Raw genomic sequence first — 21,478 nt, forward strand, 5'->3', positions numbered from 1 at the left:
ACATTAATCAGCTCATATCTGGAGTCACTGGAGGTTTATGAACACTGAATACAACAATAATTGTTCTGCCTTGACAAAGCCTTCAATATGTTGTTGCACAGACTTGACATTCTGACTCCAACTCCTGCTAGAGCGTTCAAGTTTTATCAACCAATTGGTTGATGGTTTTCCTGTAATGGATGATCACATATTTACAATTATTCATTTAAATCCATCACAAATTTTGACTGTAATTAGACAGACGCTTGGTGCTTTCAAGCTGCATCCGCCAAACTCAGTTCTTCAGATGGTTTGACTTAGGATGTATTGTTTCTGACTGGACTCTCCCATTACAATCTAAGCCAAAATCTCAAAAATGACACTTTCTATTGTGAAAAAACATAAATGGCAACACTTTATTTCCACTTTAAACATTCTACTAACTATAAGTATCTTTGCAACTACATGTCGACAAGCAGTCATTAGAGTATTAGTAGACTGTCTGCTTAATATCTACTAACACTTTATTTTGATGCTCCACAACATACATTTTACTGACTGCTAATATGTTTACACGACACCGTTTTCAACTAAAAACGTAAACGTTTTTATGCATTTTGGCCGTTCGTTTACACGACAACGGTGTTTTGGGAGCCTGAAAACGCAAACTTTTGAAACCTGTTTCAAAGTGCAAGTTTTTGAACATGGTCTCCATGTAAACAACAAAATGTGAATCTCTGAAGACGATGACGTCATGCACATGCATATTACATGTTCAGTTTAAAGTGTTTCATCGCCATCTACTGGCCCGGCAGCAGAACACAGCGTTTTTTGTCGTTTTCGCGGATCCGTGTGAATGGGGATCATTTTGACAACGGTGTCGTCTGTACACGGAAAACTCGAAGGAAAAATGTCTCCGTTTTAAGCGTATCGTTGTCGTGTAAACGTACCCTAAGTACAGCGTACTAATACTCCAATGAGAGTTAGTCGACGTGTAGTTGCAAAGTTCCCAAAGTGGACCAACGATATAAAGTGTAACTGAGGATTAATAAGGAAATAATACACTTTAAAAGCACATATGGAAACACTTTATATTTGTGTCCTTGTTACACATGTAGTAACTGTAATGACTATGAATTGCATGCATCATTACATGCAACTAACCCTAAACCAAATCTTAATCCTAACCCTAACCCTACAGTAAGTGCATTTAGTTAATTAATATTACGCAGTACTTAAATGTATAATTACACTGTAACGAGGTGTGTGAGGGGCAGTGTGTTTGCGTGAGGTGAGTTTTAGCCCTCTTTTTCACAGTTGATTCAATTGCTAAAATGTTTAGAGTCTGTCACAAAATGTCCTTGAATTTTAATCTGTCTGTCATGCTCAAACAGATAGACTTACTCAACTTGATAATACTTAGACTTCGTCAAACTAGCCTTGTTTAAACCTTCTAAATTAGTCTTTATCAAGCAAGTCAGCCTTTTGTTTAGTAGACTTGATCAGCTGGACTGAAACATTAATGCCATTAGCATACAGTAGCAGACTAGAGGCTCTGGAAATGTTTAGGACTACAGGCTACATGTGGCAGTGTTGCGTCGAGTGGCATCACTGACTGAACGTGCAGGAGTGTAAACAAAGCGGGCCGATTAACAGATTAGTGCTGAAGGAAGCAAAACTCCCGGATGAGTCTGTGATGCTATGAAGGTAAATGATTTGTCCTTAGCGTGGCTTTGTTTGCTAATAGTTTCAACGGTGTCAGCTTCTGCACCGCAGACCTGTTTGCACAGGATCAACCCTTTAAAGGGACTGAGAGCCCTTTGATTTTCAGAATACTAAGAGGTTTCCTTTGCGTTGAAACTCACTGAAATAAACTGAAATTGATCCTATCAGATGGCAGCAGTACTTGAACCACCAACTGTTTGTTTTTGTACCCAGAGAGCTTGCAAGAAAAGGGTAAATCCATAATGAAGTGGGTGTTTGAGCCCCTCTAAAAATTTGCCAATTTGATCTATAATTTTTACTGAGATCATGCAACACTAAAAAACACTGGGTTAAAAACAACCCAATTTGGGTTGTTTTCAACCCAAGGGCTGGGTAAATATAGGACAGAAAAAATGTTGGGTTAATTTTACCGAGCAATTTGGGTTGTTTATCCTCTAAATCCTCTAAACTTTTTGAAATACTTGATACAACCACTGGCTTGCATGATCATTCCTTTATTTTCAATCATATTTTACAGTATATTTTATATCATTTTTAATACATACTGCCAACATTTAAGCTCGGTTATCAAAATTTAGAAGTAAAAAATGAAACATTTATAAGTAATTCAAGTGTAATTGACCGGTCTCTGTTGTCCCGTTTCCACCGTAACGGACGCTGGATCTCGTACCGGAGCTTCTCGTGTTCAGCGGGAGAACTTCTAACTTCAGACCGCCGCCCTGCGTTTCACTCATAGCCGAAATATGCGACGACTGGCTCCATAATCTGTCCATAAACAATCAGTGTACAGTTCTGAGAACATATTTTAACATCATACGTATTTATATTCTGTATCTTTTTGAATAAAATCATAACATTTTATGCAAGACATCAGGCGTTTCCATCACGCGAAAAGATCGATGCGACACTCGTTTATAGATGACTCACATCACACCTGCCCTGTATGTTGCTTTGTAAAAAATTAAACAATATACAGCACAACAACAAATTTATATGAAATAAAATGTACACAAACCTGTATTTTACCGAAAGCAATTTGACGGAGCTGCTCTGCTCTCTCCTGAAGAGTTGGCAAAAAGCCAGCGATAAATAACTCAATCCCTGGGTTGTTATGTCTGACCCAGGATCTGGGTAACACAAGGAAACTACCCAAACACTGGGTTGTTACATCTGACCCAGGAGCTGCTGGGCAACACAACAACTACCAAAATACTGAAAAATAACCCCCAAAATGGGGGTTTCAACCCATGATTTGGGTAGAAAAAATAACCCAAGATTTGTTTAGAGTGAAGAAAAATGACACAAGATGTGCTTGAATTGGAAAGGATTTAAAATAACAAAGTAAGTCTGAGAAACACATATTTACCCAAACTCTTTTCTTAATAAGACTAGAGTTGATAATCAAGTTGACCTTTTAATATGACCTCTCTGGCAGTCTGTTTCACCACAGTGTTTTGCACATCAACGGTCTACACAAAAAGCGGGAAAAAAACCAACAGCTCTGCTGATTTTAGATGAGACAGACCCAATTCAGTGCATTAACCAGCGGATTAGAGAGTCACATACTATGAAAGACCTTCACACATCCCAGGACCCGGCAGTTAAGCGTTCCTGAATGGGCTGAAGAGAATCACACACAAAGCTTCAGCGTCACTTTTGGATCGGCGCAGGCGTTGTTTGACGTAACTGACCACAAATCTGTAAAGAACTGTATAAAGAACCATATAAAATCTTTACACTGCTCATTCAAGTATTTCATGTAGCTGTAAATGATTAGATATCATAGGTTTTGCTTTGACACAACATTAACTCTGGGGCTCTTTTTTCAAATTATTTACTTCATCGGAATGGTATGAAACTTGGAAAAGATTTTGGCACTTGCTTTGCGCGCACACACACACACACATACACACACACACACACACACACACATACACACACACACAAAATCATGGACATGATAGAAAAAAAGTTAAATGGTCCTGAAAAAAAATAAAAAATAAAAAATGACTGCATTGGAAATGAATGGGAGACGAATATATATATATATATATATTTTTTTTTTAGGACACGTGATGAGCACCAGAGGGTTAAAACTATTCTTGCGCAGTGACACTGTTTTAAAGTGACACAAACATAATTCATCAAATGCATTGTTAATGCGTACTGATGTTTTCCAACCGTAAATGTGATGTCACTTTCTGGAAGATGATGTCATTAGGGAAGGGGACATTACAAAACACTAAAGTGAAAAACGGATTATTTAAAACAAAACCGAGATAAACATTTCAAACAGACCCTTAAGCGCACTTTAGCATACTTTATTACCGAAATATTATACTTTAAAATAATATACTTAAAGCTGCACTCCGTAGTTTTTCCTCTTTGTCGCCATCTCTGTTCGAAATCTGCAATTGCAGTTATTCGCAGAATTATCAGCTTTACGTGGGTTGTGCCTCGGCACGGCACAGCGCGGATGAATCCAATGTTTTGAGGAGAATGTGGCCGTCAGTCGCCGCGCCGGCGTGCTGTCATTCGCAATCACAGATCCTACTTTTTGGAAGTATGACCAACATAAGAGTTTTCATCTGAAAATTTCATCTGAACGAGTTAGTAACATCCACTTTTGTTCTGACCAACTAAGGGGAAAAAAGCATCGCAGTAAATCGCACTGATTAAATCTAACGATCGCTTATCCTATCACGTCAAACCGTGCAAATTATACTTTGTTCTCAAATTGTTAATGTTAACAACATCAGCATTGCGTGACTACATTTAATGCCCTTCCGATATTTGTCCTTGTTTTCGCATGGGCCGGTTGCTGTCTCTTTTTTTTATTTAATTTAATTTTAATTATAACAAGTGCTGTGAGAAAGGCTATAAATCTCCACCTCCAACATCCTCACACTCATAGCCTACTAGCCGAGACTCTTCTTTATGTGTACACATGTGACGTAATGACGCAAACATGCTTGAATTTCCCGCGGAAATTCACCAGTACCACTGGAGTTAAAAACATTATTACAAGCTTACCGTTTTGAATCGATCTGAACACTGGCTGGTGATGTACTTGCTCAAAAAAATATTTTGGTTCATTTTTAACCCAAAAAAGCTACGGACTGCAGCTTTAAGTGCGAACTGAATGTAATGTTTCAGACACAAATAACTGCATGTTAATTGCCATTAAATGAAAATGGGTTATAGTGCATTTTTATAAGTCAATTAGTTGAACCTAAGAGTGCTTATTTGACCCACTTAAGTACATCATTACATGTGTTTTCATAATTACGTACTTGTCTTTGAAATATGGTGAAGTTACTGCTGAATGACAAGCATTTATGGTAAACTAAAATATACTTTAATGCAATTTCTGTTGAAACTAGGAAGTCATGTAACTGTATGACAATTTTGTACATTTAAAATATATTAACTTTAAATGCAATATCAAATAATACACTACCATTAAAATTATAAATGTGCTTTAGTATGTTTGCCAAGACATCAAAATAAGTGCACTTCTTTACTAAAACACAGCAAAAGATTATTAAAATGTACTGTAATGTGAAACGTTTAATTTGACATGATTTAAAAGTGTGTTAAGAAACACACTAAGTCATGAAAGTGTCTCTCTCTTTAAGTGCACTCCTTTTATTTCATTAACAGCCTATTATATAAACCGCAAGTTGTTTAAAAATATACTTTTAAGAGTTGAAGTACACGACGAGTGCACATTAAATGCTTCTTTTTCACAAGAGGAGACCAGGAAAAATGAAGAAGCAACTTGAATAAATGAATTGATAAATATTCTTTATCTAAAGCAGGTTTTCATGTTCAAAGCACCCAGGCACGTTTTGGCCTGGGTGTGTGTGTATATATATATATATATATGTGACCCTGGATCACAAAACCAGTCACAAGTCGCACGGGTATATTTGTGGCAATAGCCAACAATAGATTGTATGGGTCAAAATTATCGATTTTTCTTTCATGCCAAAAAACTTAAGTAAAGATCATGTTCCATGAAGATATTTTGTACATTTCCTACCGTAAATATATAAAACATGTATTTGTGTGAGTGAATGCAGCACAATCGCCAACATAAATGGACAACTTTAAAGGAGATTTTCTCAATGTTTCGATTCTTTTGCACCCTCAGATTCCAGATTTTAAAATGAATCTCGGGCAAATATTGTCCTATCCTAACAATTTATTTGTTTGAATAACTTATTTATTCAGCTTTCAGATGATGTATAGATCTGAATTTCAAAGAATTGAGGCATGTGACTGGTTTTGTGGTCCAGGGTCACATTTCACATATATATACGTACAGAAAGTGTCATGCTGAGCCATGCATTTCTCTGCATGGGTGGCCTCGTTTGGTCAAGAGAGACACCACTGTCAGCTCAAGGCGTTTGTTTCCATGGCGAAGGGTAGGACTTGGGAAGCTATCTGGCTTACTGGAAGCGTGGTTTATTGTTGACTTTCAGGAAGGGGGTGGAGGAGCTGTGGTGGTGGTGGTGGTGGCGGCAGTGTTTTGGTTTGTGAGGTGTCTGTCTCAGGTGCCTGAGCTGTGTGTGCCATTCAGGTCAAACAAAAGACAGCTGGATGTGTGATACGGACAAACACACATCACCCTTCACACCTTTCACCTGATACCCCTGACAGCACTTCAGAGACCAGCCACAGCCAGGGCGCTTCATCTAAGAGTCACTATGAACAGGCCAGCAGAAATCAAGTGTTGAAATAAATAGTTTGTCTAAAAAATTGTTAACCCTCATGTTGCATCATTGTTGTGGGCCATAGAAATATAACTTTTACAGCTCTTTTCCACAAAAGTTTATCTGTTAAAGGATTAGTTTACTTCAGAATTTAAATTTCCTGATAATTTACTCACCCCCACGTCATCCAAGATGTTCATGTCTTTCTTTCTTCAGTCGAAAAGAAACTAGATTTTTCACTATATAGTGACTTCAATGGGGTCCAACGGGTTGAAGGTCCAAATCACAGTTTCAGTGCAGCTTCAAAGGCTCGACACGATCCCAGTCGAGAAATATGGGTCTTAGTGAAACGATCGGTCATTTTCAAAAAAAAAAAGTATATAAATGTTTATTTTAATTTTTTATAAAATGTTCAGAGAACATTCAGAAACAACATTTTTATAACCTTAATGGGAACGTTAGCAAAACTTACTTATAATTTCTTTTGTTAGCTGGGTTTTTGAACTGTAGGACTTCAGTAGCCTACTTCTTTATATGTAATTTCATAATTACTTCTATTGTCTGTGGAAATATGGTGAACGTGTATTGGCGAATGTATTGACAGTCATAATGATAAACTAAAACCCAAAACTGATTTTTTCCATCGGCTTTGCAAAACTTTTCTGATTCTGACAAGTTTTGTCCATCATGGTAATCTTCACAAATGAACACAACTTATGAATTTTGAAGCCTAAAGGTAGGCTATGAATAAAACTACATGGTCACATGACTTCAATGTCAAACAACTATTTCACTTTTTAGTCTATATAATTTTTTTTTTTTATCCCCAGAGTTGAATTAGAATAGTTTGACTATAATCACAACGAGGCTGTGAAAGTGAATAGTGAGTAGATGAGTTTACCTGTTCAACCTGATGACATTTAATGTCTCTGACAACCCGTAGGCTAATCCCATTTAGACACTTGTTATCAACCGCCATTTGCAAGACAAGTAAAGGCTTAAAAAAATCACAAGAGGGCATTTCTGATGTATGTTATCTAGTAAAATAAAACATGAACATATCTTGGGCTTTGTGTTCACCACAAACCTTAATTCAGGCATTTAACAAAAAAAAAAAACAAACACGAGGAACCGGAAGTGCTCAAATGCAGCTCGTTTCCAGGTTTTGGACTAAATAATAACACAGCAGCATCCCTGCAGCACTCTCATATGTCATTTAATATGTTAATACTGTACTTTAACAGTCTGTTTCTGTTTGTAACTTTCATCTGATTCTTTAACTAAACGAAACAAAACCCCACGAACAAATATGTAGTAGTCTATATAGTAGATATGTGCTGTGCTGCCATCTATTGGTAAAGGCGCACAATCGCATGTATAATCTACATTGATTGTATACTTTGCGCACTAGGACCCCGAACCCACACAGGCAGCAGTAAACATGGCAGACAGAGACACATCCACAGATGCTCACAAACCCAATGTTTACCAGGAGCTGCTCAGGTAACTGTCATCGTTTATTCTTTGTAAAAACAGTTGTTTATTGTTTGTGCCGATATAGTTCATTTATTTGTTCGTGATCTGCAGTAACACAAGTGAATATTACCCTCGCGTCAATGTGCTGAAACCGAAGCACAGAACATGCGCTAGACAGCAGCAAACACCAGTGAAGAAGGGCGCTTTCAAAACACACACTTCGTGAAGCTTTGAAAAGCGAATCATTTATTTCGAATCAGTGATTCGTAATACTTTAGTCACGTGATTTCAGTAAACGAGGCTTCCTTTTATCATAAATGTTTCGAAATATTTCAAAGTTTCAGTTGGCTCTCCATAAAACAAACAAAACAAGCCCTACAATTTAATAAAATGACACATAGGCCTATTATAATGCCTTTATAATTAATTGTTTGAATTGATCATTCATTGTATGCAATAGAACACCTTCCATAAAACATATTCAATTAGTTTGAGTTTTAGTGAAAGGTTTCCTTGCATTTACACTGTTTTTTTGTTTGTTTGTTTTTTAAAGAAATGTTTGTTTGTTAGTTTTGGGAGAAACGAAACTGTTCGAAACTTTGAGACCAGCGTGTGGCGTTTCGAGCGCTTCGAAACAGCGAATCATTATGAATCATCTATTGATTCAGTTGATTCAAAGTTTCGAACAGTTTCGTTTCTCCCAAAACAGAACCCAAAACTAGCAAAAGTTAGATCATGTGACACCTGGATATGACAGAAGATGTTCTCAGTTTAGAGAAATGTCTTTGTTTGCAGAATTTTATTATGACTCTGAATATGTGAGGAACTCACATTTGTTTTCGTCCGATCACTGAATGTTATATCGCCCATTATTCAAGGGTGTTTCAGCTATGAACATTACAATCCCTTAAAACACACATTACACATTATACACTATTTATTTAAATAATTTCCAATAGTGGATATATGCATTACACTAGAATTATGTATTTCTTCTGAACCACGATGAACGAATGTCATTTCCCCAACGCCTCAGATAATGCATGACATGTAACAATTGTGGTGGAAATGACATTGCTAACATTTAGAAATGAAGGCAGAACAAGTTGTCACTCTGTAGTCTTGTTAAGGCTAATTTCATTGCTATAATAGGTGCATAATCTTAAATGTACACAAATAATATTTTCACCTTTAATTACTGCTTGATTGAAAATGATGCACAATAAAAAAATATTCTGATCTGAAATATTAACCTTATTTGTCTCATATTTCATTTTTAAGCATGTTGTGGTGGAAATGACAGACATGGACAGTCATAACTTTTATGCCATCAGCATATTTTTTTATTATAAAGTAAACAAAAGATTAACATTTATATTGTTAGTGATATTCAAAGATGAACCCTTATTGTACCTGAAAAAACTTAGATTTACTTGACTATCCCTAAAACATTTGGTGAAAAAATCATGTTCAGATATGAGTATCAAATCTCTCAGGCTTTTGAGGAACGTTTATCTGTTCATCTCTCAATCTCAATGTTCTAAAACCACAGAGCTTTGCCTTTGGACAAACTAAACATTAAATATCATCTTACTAAGATTGAGAGATATTGAGTGACAACTGATATTTATATCCATTTTATGTAAGTAGTCACTATACTGAAAAAAATCTCATTGATTTACATTTATAAGCTATCAGAATTTCATCTGACTTTTTGACCCTATAAATATCAGCAACTGCACCAAACTGCATATTTTTGCTCAGTTTGGGCCTCTGAATAAAAGTGAGGTGTTTTGTTCTTCCTCTAGTGTGAGCTTCAAATTCTCCCTATATCATACTATATGAGCCATAAAAGCCTGATGTGTCATATATATGACATAAAACATAAAACACTTTTTTATTTAGCATTAATTTATTTTATATTTTGTCTAAAGGTTCACATAAATCGTTCCATTTCAAATAATATTCTTCCAGACTATTATGTCATAAGTCAGGTTTACAGGGTTCCGATTGTTAAGTCTGGGTTTATGTTCTCTTAGACGTGCTTTAGTTATATTTGCATATTTACATTTTCTGCATTTCTTTATATTTGTGTTGGCTTTGAATGCAGTCCATCAGAGCTGTTTGAGGCGAGATCCCGTAGCCATAAGATACCAGTGAGGGGTCAGAAAGACTTCCTGCCCGATGGGTCCGAGAAGCAGACGGCCCGTCTGCAGCAGAGTCTGGACGAGCACTGGACGCTCCTGGCCGAGGAGAGGGTGGAGAGACTGTGAGTGATGTCTTATAAACACACGCTCACTCACTGCACAGAAGAGCTAGGCTAAAGCTGATGCGTTTGTGTTTCCGCACAGAGGGAATCTAGTGAAAGCTGTCTGGACCCCTGAGGAAAGACTAGTGGAACTGCAGTCACCAGCAGTGAGTCCATGTCAAACATCAAATGAAACATCATCTCCATCTGTTCATTGGCAACTGTCAGGCCCTGTTTACACCTGCCGTTAAGATACGTTTTTGGATGCGTTCAAACAGCCACAAAGGACCGTCTACTCTCCGCCTACTGACCTAAAGCGTAAACGTTATGGGATGTTATTTCATGTGTTCTAGCTCAAGCACACCAGGGGCCTGTACCATGAAGCCGGTTTAGGTGGCTAGCCAGCTATGTTTCAGTTTAGTTTCCGCCAACCCTGGGTTTTAGGTACTATGAAAGTAGCTTGGCTTTAATCGGTGTTCGTTGCCATGGTATCTTACGCTGCACGGCTAACCTGCTCCGGGGCAGTTTATGTTCTGGATTCAAGATCTCAGACTGAAGTTTGACCAATCAGCTGAGAGCAAAGAAACATATAGGTGACGTAACTTATTCCCAGTGTCTGTTACAATGACTTCACCTTTTCTTCCAAATCCTGTGACATCTCAGCGCAAATTGTTTGACGAGCACTTCGTGGAGAAAGAGTTTTTAGCCAGACAAAATCCCCTTGCCTTTCCTGATAGTTACTTGTATGAAAGATACAGATTTTCCGCGGAAGGAATGTCTTATCTTTGCGAACTTCTTGAGCCGCACATAAAGAATTTAACACGTCGAATTCATGCACTTACTGTAACGCAAATGGCATTGCGTTGCGTTTTTTTGCAAGTGGTACATTCTTGCACGGTGGGTGACGCACAGAAGCTATAGGGGAAAACACGGTTTGTCGAACCATTCGCAAGGTGGTCCTCGTTCTGCAGGAGTACATGAATAGTTTCATTAATAGTGTTCCCCGGACAGTTATCGACCATGTCCATAAAAGAGGGCTTTTATAAAACTGCCGGTAAGATATATTGATAGGGTGACATCACATGTACACATTTTTTTTTTTTTTTTTTTTTTTTTAAAGCAAATTGCACAAATGTAGGCTACTATACAATATAATACATGTTAAGAATTATTTTTAATATTTATTATTATTCTGTTAATCTTATGATAGGATTCCCTAGCTTTCTTAGTAGTACAAATACGTTCTATATTTATGTAAAATTATGTATATATGTATATATGTAGCCTATGTGTAATATAGCCTATAGCCTATTTTTATAATATATAAAAAATGTGCATGTATCATTTTTTATATATTATAAAAATAGGCTATAGGCTATATTACACATATAGGCTACACATACATACATAATTTTACATAAATATAGAACGTATTTGTTTAACTTACACATTAACAATCAGCAATCTTTCTCCAACAGTCTTCTCTTGCTTTGGCAGCAGAGACCGTATTGTTTCGAGCTTGAAATACATATTTAAATTCATCGTAATTATGAATGATTATCTCTTGCTCCTCCGCGGAAAAATATATCGCTCTCGCTCTACCCGCGATTGGTTGTTCAGTGTCGACGTCACTCTTTTATGTGCACGCGCGCGTGGAGTAATCATAGCTTAAGGATCAAAGCCTGAGTTGACAGAGAAAGTTGATGAGCTGCATCATGGTACCAATAAAGCCTGATTGCATCGGTTTGGTTTTGTCAACTCAAAACTAATCCTGTAACCTCGAGTTTGTTCAGCTACCTTCATGGTACAGGCCCCTGGTGCAACTAATGAAGCCCTTGATTAGTTGCATCAGGTGTGCTTGAGACTACACCTGTTTTGATTTGTGCTTTTGTGAGGGATTCTGTTCAGGGGGTGGAATAATTTCAGAAGTCAGATTGCAGAAGTCATTAAAAAGTTGCATTTTCAGTTGAATTCGGTCAAATCACTTTGAAACATTTGTTGTGTTGAGCTGCTTCAATTACCTTTGCTTGATTTGTTCATTGCAAACAGATGAAAGTCTGGACATTTTGCCAATAAACCTGATTTGCAATGGGAGTTTGTAAATTGCGTGAGCTTATTATTTTGTCCATTTGATAAGAGATCTGAAAAAAAATCCATACATTTACCCGCTCATAGACCCTCTCCTCGAAGAAATCAGGACAGAAGTGATTGAAAGTGGACAAACGAGACGGATTAAAACACCAGGTGTAAACGTGAATGTGTCTCCCTCGTCTACTTGTGATCTGATAGACTGAAACGCATCTTAATACCAGCTGTAAACAGGGCATTAGAAATGATCATGTGTGTTTGCAGGGGAAATTTTGGCAGACGATGGGTTTTTCAGAGAGAGGGAAGCAGTACCTGCGTCCCGAAGAGGCTCTCTACCTCATGGAATGTGTGAGTGGACATATCACGCTATTATCTTTTATAATGGGAACTGTATATTTATGCAGTCTTCAGTGTCACATGATCCTTCAGAAATCATTCTAATATGCTAATTTGCTGCTCAAGAAACATTTCTGATTATCATCAGTGTTGAAACCGGCTTAGTATTTTTGTGTAAACTGTATCTTTGCAATGTTTTCTTCCTAATCCAGGGCAATGTGCAGGTGTTTTACCGGGACCTTCCGTTGTCCATTCAGGAGGGATATGAGCGCTTTCTCTCTAGTGAGACTGTGACTCTTCATCAGTATCAGGTTTGTCTCCTGATGAGAAAACACTCTTCTTAAAGGTGCACTCAGTATTGTTTGCTGTTAAAAATATTTTGCACTTTTGACAAATGTTTAAAATGAATATACATAGTCACCATCAGAAGAAAATTCCAAACCACTGGAACAAAGAAGAGCAAAACGTACAGTGAACATATACTGAGTCATAAGTGTAATTTGTCTTCCTTCATTTAGGTTTTTGGACATTTGAAAAGGCTTGGGTATGTTGTGAACAGATTTGACCCCAGGTAAAAATCATGTACTTATCCTCAGCACAATCAATTTCGTTGGCGTGTACCAAAATGATATCATCAGATATGAGATATTTCACTACAGTGTCCAATAAAAGTCGTCTTTCACACAGTTCAGTCCCATCCACATATGAGAGACAGCTGAATCTGCCGGCGTCATCATGGGACAAGCAGAGAAAACAGCTGAAGAGGAAACGCTCTCAAAGTCCTGTATCCAGGTACACCTCATGTCTTCTTCAGCTCCTGGATGCTCATGTTGCACGTTAACCATTACATAGTTACAATTTTGGATTATGATTTTTATTTTTAGGTGTGTATAGTAGGAGTGGTAATACATACATACAATTTACATACTCTATAGGTACTCAAGATTAACATGAGATTGGCAGAAACTTTTATGTGCCCTTTAAAGCGAAATCGAATGAATTGGTGTGACGTCATTTAGAACAAAATCAGGCCAAAACAAAGTTCGTTTAGTGTTCATTTCGGGAGTTTGAAACAGCTTGCCAACATCTTCGAACTACCGATGGTCCGTGGCGATGATGTAATAGGTGGGTGTGGCTCTGAAACTTCAATTATAAGTTTATTGGTTATAAAAAATACGAACGAGTTTAACCAACGGGGAAAACAATCAAACCGCGGCAACAATTTAAAAGCAGCCCGACTTGGCAACGCTGGCCGCAATCAACACTTTTCATTCATGTTCACGTTTTGCTAATCGTGACGGTTGTTATAGATTCTGTTTAATTGTGCAGGATGCCCAAGCCCCTGTTAATTTTCCAACTACTCTACTTAACCTTCTGGTGCTCTTCGCATGTCGGTCAAAAATTACAGAATTTGTTTTTATTTCAATGACATTTATGTACTATATTTTAGTGCGATACTGTTTTTTATTTAATATTTAGTATTTTTAGGGGATTTTATAGTACTAAATTATATTTACGATGTATTTATAATTCATTTAAGAAAATCAAAGCTATAAATCGAAATAATTTGTTTCAAATTTGAGCTTGATATCAAAAAAAAAAAAAAGAGCTTTCAGTCAGATTTTATTTGGCCGCAGTACTAAACGTTTCCACTAGATGAAATTTGTCTCCCATTAATTGCCAATGCCGTAATTTTGATCACAAGGACCACAAGTGTGACTATTTTTTCAGGACCATTTAACTTCTTTGAATCATGTCCATGATTTTTTTTGTTCACACAGCAAGTGCCAAAACCTTTACCAAGTTTCGTACCTTTCCGATAAAGTAAAAAATAAATAGGTAAAACAATACGTACATTTTTTCAGTCAAAAATGACCAAAGAGCATTAAGTTCTAACTGTAAAACAATATGTACGTAGTGTCCTTGACGTCTCCCGTAGGTTTCTGAAGAGCATTTTTGAAGCCCAAAGTGAGCGGAGCCGGCCATCGCCATCTTGGCAGCGTGTCACCTTACGTCACTCCCGGATAAACGAAAATGGGCAAAGAGGCGGATTATCCGAGGTGACGTGATGGCTAACAGACAGCAGACAAACGGCCAATGACAGCAGCGGCAATCCACTTGTCACTCAAGTGGCCACGCCTTTAATTATGCAGAAATTTAAGGCTTAATATAATTTAAACGGATGAGTTATAAAATAATTCACCGCCCTCGCAGTTGTCATGAAGTGCAAAATTAGCTGTATAGACCAAAACCACATTTTGTACCAGCCTGTAAACATTTTTTTTTCTGCTGTAAAGTTGGGCATTTTAACATGGAGGATATATGGGATTGACTCTCTTTTGGAGCCTGCCTCTAGCGGCCAGTCGATGAATTGCAGTTTAAGTCACTTCCGTGTTGGTTTCAAGAGAGAGACTGGAAAGTTGCCGCTTCTTACTCACTATTCTCATCTCTGTCTTGATCGGCCTCAGTGACAAACAGAGCACGTCACCAGTGGAGAAGACGACACCCGAAGACCAAAGTGACGAGCTAGTTAAGAGCAGCGAATCGCCCGTGGAGTCCGCCGATGCCTCTGACAGGACGTGGTGGATGGAGAGGGATGTCCAGCCTCCACCTCCTCAAGCCCAGAGCGCGGCTCCTCGCTGGGACTTCAGCAGCATCTCTTTCCCAGACCTGGGCTCTCGTAGGAGCCGCTCCGTGTGCCTGGAGTCCCCAGACCGTAGCCTATTACCCGGCGCTCTGGAGGTGGGCGACTGTGACGTGGCTCCATGGCTCAGCAGACTCAACATGAAGCAGGAGAAGCTGTCGCACCGGGACAGGGAGCGGCAGAGAGAGCGCGATCGCTACCACAGGGATGTTAACAGCGACCGGGAGGTGCGGCGCTGCAGGAACTGGGTGGAGTATTTCCAGCTGCTGGAGGACAGGAGGAGACGGGGACAGAAGGACAGACCCGCACATCTGTGGGAGAGGGAGGTGACGCCGCTCACTCAGCCCGGCCAGTGCGCCTCACACCGTAAGAAAACACTCATTCAGTCAGAACGAACCTTGTCCTCCATTGTTTGGTCAAACAGATACCCTGTCTCAAACTCACAAGATCTGATGGGGCCACTCAAACTAACAGACGCCGTTCTGTTTGGTGGGGCTTTGAAACGATTAATTGCATCAAATAAAAGTTTGTGTTTACATAATATATGTGTGTGTGCTGTGTATAATTTTGTATATATAAATACACACACATGCATGTATATATTTAAGAAATTTTTTTTATTTATATGTAAAATATTTAAATATTAAAAGTATTTAAAGTATACATGCAAATATTTCTTAAATATATACATGCATGTGTGTGTATTTATATATATACAAAATAATTATACACAGCGCACACACATATATTATGTAAACACAAACTTTTATTTTGGATGCGATTTAATCGCGATGAATTGTTTCACAGCCCTACTTGGTTTAGAAAATACCCGTCACTTTAATGTGTTCGTTTTTTTGTTCTCCGTGACTAAATGCATCAGCGGTCTGTGCATAATATCTGGTGAAGCTAACATAAGAATAAAGAAGCATTTGGTTATTCTTTCTAATAAGGTTTTATTACATGACTGTATCAAAATAATAATAATAATAATTTATAATTAATATTAGTTAGTGAATATCATGATTTCACAATAAACAATAATTGTTTATAGTATTTATTAATCTAGTTTAATAATAAATATATTACTTTTCTTAATGGAAAAAAGAAAGAAATGTAAATACATTTAGCAATAAATTAATTAAATAAATTGGTATTAAAAGTTATTTTAGTATTGTTTATACACTATCATAATACTTTGAATTAGCTTTTATTTCATTTTAATTTAATTTGTTTAATTTCAGTATTTTAATTACATGCTTTGTTTTTAAAAAATCTTACATTTTTTAGCCATTTCTATATATCCTTAATTTATTTTTATTTCTGTTTCAGTTTTAGTAATTTTTGTATGTCTTTATTTCAGTTAACTGCAAAGGTTACATTATCAGTTACGGTAAAAAAAAAAAAAAAAAAAAAAATTTGTTTTAATAGCTGTAGTTTTTGATAACAACAACAACAACAACAACAACAATAACAACAACAACCAAACAAGTAAAAAATTGTTAAATGAAGAAATATAATATAATATAATATAATATAATATAATAACAGTGATAATATAATGTTAGTTCATAATACATTGAGTAATAGTAATTTAGTAATAGTAAATGTTAAAAATGTATTTGTTTATAAATTAACCAAGATTGATATTATCAAGTTCATGATACCTGATGCTTTAAGCAATTTTACTGTTAATGTTATTTAAAGGGTTATTTTCAATGTAATTTATTTATACTATGTACAAATTATAAATTGATTATATGTAAAAAATTTGATATGTGTGAAATACATTTTTAGTAGTTAAAATAGGTTTGTAATGATGATTATAATTATTCTAAAGTGAGGTTTCAGTGTCAAACAGATACAAACTAGATGATTAGGTTTGTCTGATATATGATCTTGGTTTTTGTGCTTAGAAAATGTAATGTTTGTGAAAGATGCATGTCATTGCCTCACTCTCATGTGACATTCATCTTTTTTGTATTATTATGGTGCAGGTGAACTGCTGGACCAGATCAGCATTGTCAAGTCTTCGAGCTGGTCTGAGGGAGTTTCCAGGTGAATAAGCCCACCTTTACTGTACTCTTCTTTCCTGTAGACATATCATATTCAGAGGGATGAAATTAAACGCTGTCAGAGTAAACCTGGTAGCTTTCTCCCGAAATTGACAGAGAAGTCAAATAAGCCTTTGAGATGATTGAACTGCTGTTTTAAACAAACTATATTTTTTGTCAGATTGTCCCCGTCAGACCAGTGGCAGATTAGTTTTGATGTTTACCAGCCGGACACGGTGGCGGAGTTTAAAAAGAGCCATCCTGGAAAGCCGTACAGCCGCATGTGTGTCTGCAGGTAAACATACACTGATACACAATACACTGAAATTAGTCCAGTCATTCATTACGTGCTTTAATGGTCGTCTTTTTCCTGCTGTGTTGGTTTTGTTATTTTGCCTTAGTTATACAGTGTCTGGATCACACAGACTTGCTGATTCATGCTGGAAAACTGGTTTTATGATTTTGCAGTACTTAGCAATGACATGGAATAAGTATAAAGTCATAAAAATGTTTGAAATATGCTATTTGGCCTCATAATATGACCCGTCTGTGATGTTTTTACCCTTTACAATATATAATATATTTTTTTTAGGATTAGACATAACAAATGTAGTAATTTAAACAAATTACTTTCAATTGGAAGTTCATGAATTTAAGTTTTGACCAGATACTGATTTATTTTTTTTACAGCTCAAATAAATACAAAAGTTTTAAAATTCCCCTGTGGCAAAATTCAAGCTTTTAATGTTGTTTATATGTCTATGTTTAAATGTAATTTTGGTGATCAAAGATTAATTTTAGTACACTACACAGCAGTGGCCATTTTGAAATGTACTGTATGCAGTTTTTCCACTACTCCACCTTTAAATTTGGTCCAATTCTTACCAAAATGACAGAATTTTGATGTACCTTTCTCTTCACAAAAAAAAAAAATAGTTACCGATGTTGACCCAAAATCCAGTTAGATGTTATATCCTGGCCAAACTTTGATCAATCGAAACGAAACTTGGTGCACTTTGTCAGCACCCAGATCTGAGGGTATATGCGTAAGTTGGGAAAAACTAGCACATTACGGAAATGGATTTTTTTGCTCATAACTTTTGAAATCTTTATCAGAAAGTCAAGATCTTGGTGTCTGCAGATTCAAATCCCTCGAGATACCAATTTTGCCAAGATCAGACAAATTGCCTGTCCAATAGGGGTGTAACGGTTCACAAAATTCACGGTTCGGTTCAATACGATACACTTGTGCCACGGTTCGGTACGGATCGGTATGTTTTTGATACAGCAAAAATAAAGAAATGCCAGAGAAATTTCCTTGATTAAATTTTTTTTATTCTTTTTTTTTTATTAACATCTCTTTTTTATTAACATCTTTATGACTAACATCATAAAGTATGATTTTTTTTTTTACTTTGATCAATTCTAGAGCTATAATTGACTCTTCATAGGAGCATATAAAACAAAACAGCTCCTTGGAAAAAATGAAATGTAATATTGTAGTAGTTATAAACAAAGGTTTATTTTAGTTCAGATTAACATTTGAGGGCAGCAATTGTATTCATAATGTCAAAATAAAACTGACGTAATGTTACTTGAAGGCATTATGGCCTACTATTCCTAACAAACTTCCATGGTTGCAGTTAGTGTTACTACAGTAAATCCATGGTGAATGTTGCTGATCTGTGGACACTGGATAGTTCATTCATGGCACAATGTTTCTTAGTTTGATCAGTTAATAACGGAGAAATGTGAATGTTTCTCACTAGATCTCGCAGCGATGTTATTACTTCTGTGGCAAATTCAAATGCTTTCTTTACTGGATCTCTTATTAGCGCTGTGTAGTAACAGTGTCGCATGATCACGATCGGCTCGCGCTGCACTGGTCCAAACTGATAAACGGTCCTTCAACCACACAATAACGAGCAGTTTTGTTCCGCTTGCATTACGTTTTCCATTTGATGTTGGGCAATGTTGTGGTCGCGCCGGCGTCTCTTACATTATGAGCGCGCTTGCCACGCGCAACGCGCCTACATTTGAAATAACGAAATTTTGGTCGGCAGGAAAAATGGTCCAACGAACCGGTTCAATACGAATACGTGTATCGTTACACCCCTACTGTCCACCATTTGCAATATCTTTTAAACGATTTGACATTATCGGCAAACAAATTAGGTAGGGATCATTGACAGCATGTCCTTAAAGTACCTGAGGAGTTTGATCACAGCGCCACCTAGTGTTCCAGAGATATGAGAATTTTTGCAAAAAACGCGTAACTTTTGAAAACATTGTCCAACTTTTGTTTTCTGAACCTTGACAGCTGGTTGAAAGCATGTCTTCCTTGTGTCGCCCAATGATAAGCGACAAGCACCAAGTAAAATATGACTTTTTCATGTAAAAAATGCACTACTTTTAAATTAAGCAAACCACGGTGTATGAGTGGCATGCTGTGTAAAGCAACAGGTTAGCGGTTTAAAGACTGTTTGATCAAATCCAGTCTATGGCAAGTGTTAAGCCTTGTGAATTTTGCAAGGTTCATAAATCTCCTTAAATAAAGTCTATGTCCATCAATGTCAATAATGGCCTTATTAAGTGCTTGGCCCTGTAATTGCTGCTTTCAGCTATATTTATTATTATTAACATGTGACAAGGAATTTGTCCAGTCTGAAAAGGTCCTGATCTGAGCATGCCAACTGATTTATGTCTTCGTTCATTGACAGTTTTGACGGTCCCGTGCCAGATCTGCATGCCATGAAGCTGCTGTCCTTCCAAAGTAATGATGTCCCAGTAACGTTTGCAGTGGTGGATCATGGTGACATCTCTTTTTACTGCTTCAAGGATTTCAAACTTCCAACCGATGTGTATTAAAGGAGCTTTTCTAAAACTGTACTGAAAAAAATGGGTATTTATCTCAGGGTATTAAAAGTTAGTTCACCCAAAAATGAAAATTCTGTCATCTTTTGCTCACCCTCATGTCACTCCAAGAATGTTGGTAATCAAACGGTTCCCATTGACTTTCATTTTTTATTTTTTTATTTCCACTGGAAATAATCCATGGGAACAAAAAACTGTTTGATTAAAAACATTCTTCAAAATATCTTCTTTTGTGTTTCACAGAAGAAAGAAAGTCATACAGGTTTGAACGACATGAGGGTGAATAAATGGTGGCAGAATTTACATTTTTGGGTGCACTAACCATTTAATTACATTTTAATAAAAAACTGTTAAGAATTTGTCATGTGCAAGTTATGCCAGAAACTACACCAGCATTTATGTCATCAAAAATGAAAACATTAAAGCCTACTTTGGTAGGTTAATTATGTATTGTCTTCAGGACCATCTCTACTGGTTGGATTTCATTATTTCAATATTGTTTTTATTGAAGAAACATTTAATTGAAAAAGCTTTCAGGGTATCATTTTTAAGTTTTGTTTTTGGCTTTGTTTGTGTACTCCATATTGGAAATAATATATAGATATCTTGGTTCACATATATTGGTGATGGTGGTTGTTCATCATTCTCTGCTTATTCATTACTGTGCTTCAGTGGAAAAGGTCGCCACAATACACATATTCTGTTAAGAATGGGAAAGATGAGCATTTCAAATGGTCAAAGTTTGGCATTGGAATTAAATGAATAACTCAATAGAACAATCTGTGTTATCTGATGTTGTTATCAATAACAGCGTATATCTGGGTGCTGCCATGTTTGTGAATCCACACGCCCACATCTCTGCATCTACATTCTTGGATGAGCTTCCAAGTTAAAATTGCATTTTGAGTTTGATCTGTTTATTTAGATAGAGCCATCAAACAATAAATTGGGACCCACTTTATATAAAGTGTCTTAAACTACGTACTATGTGCTAAGCGTTAATGAGAATATCGTTGAAGCCCCAGTGAAACTGCACACCACCTTATCTGACACTTCTACGCTAGTTATTCGCTCCGTCTGTATGCCTTTGGAAAGCTATACTGAGTCAATAAAGCATTACCCACTACATCAACAGCTGAAGTGGTGATATAAGATTCAATTACAGTTGTGTACATTCAACTTGGTGTCACTGCATGGACAGAGTCATACAGATGACTATGAATCATGGTAGATACTACATCACGATTGTATATTAATGGCTGATTAAGCTGTCAGTAAGCAGACTTCTCATTTCACATTCATCTGTCAGTGTAATGAACAGCTGTTTCAGAGGAATCAG

At 36.8% G+C, this 21,478-nt stretch overlaps 1 protein-coding gene across 2 annotated transcripts; it reads left to right on the forward strand.

The window, feature by feature from the left end:
* The first annotated feature begins 1,665 nt into the window (after positions 1 to 1,665).
* Positions 1,666 to 21,267, forward strand: tsen54 (TSEN54 tRNA splicing endonuclease subunit). 2 transcript variants are annotated; one of them, XM_082185916.1, is made up of 12 exons: positions 1,666 to 1,686; positions 7,834 to 7,925; positions 10,009 to 10,167; positions 10,250 to 10,313; positions 12,499 to 12,582; positions 12,783 to 12,881; positions 13,089 to 13,141; positions 13,258 to 13,362; positions 15,039 to 15,580; positions 17,209 to 17,269; positions 17,447 to 17,560; positions 19,986 to 21,267. In XM_082185916.1, exons 1-12 carry the CDS (start codon positions 1,681 to 1,683, stop codon positions 20,131 to 20,133), a joined length of 1,527 nt encoding a protein of 508 aa, XP_082042042.1. In that variant the 5' UTR covers positions 1,666 to 1,680; the 3' UTR covers positions 20,134 to 21,267. The 2 variants fall into 2 exon arrangements, with proteins under 2 accessions (XP_082042042.1, XP_082042043.1); XM_082185917.1 differs by lacking the exon at positions 1,666 to 1,686 and having other exon boundaries at positions 7,837 to 7,924; positions 9,995 to 10,167.
* Positions 21,268 to 21,478: the final 211 nt, after the last annotated feature.

This window comes from Leuciscus leuciscus, assembly GCF_965113295.1.
Source record: "Leuciscus leuciscus genome assembly, chromosome: 1".
In the NCBI taxonomy this organism is placed as follows: Eukaryota; Metazoa; Chordata; class Actinopteri; order Cypriniformes; family Leuciscidae; genus Leuciscus; species Leuciscus leuciscus.

Bases quoted from the DNA above. Each gene is read 5' to 3' on its own strand.
- tsen54 (XM_082185916.1), top strand. The intron at 12,583-12,782 runs GTGAGTGGACAT...TTCCTAATCCAG, and splicing joins CTCTCTACCTCATGGAATGT to GGCAATGTGCAGGTGTTTTA. The intron at 15,581-17,208 runs GTAAGAAAACAC...ATTATGGTGCAG, and splicing joins CGGCCAGTGCGCCTCACACC to GTGAACTGCTGGACCAGATC.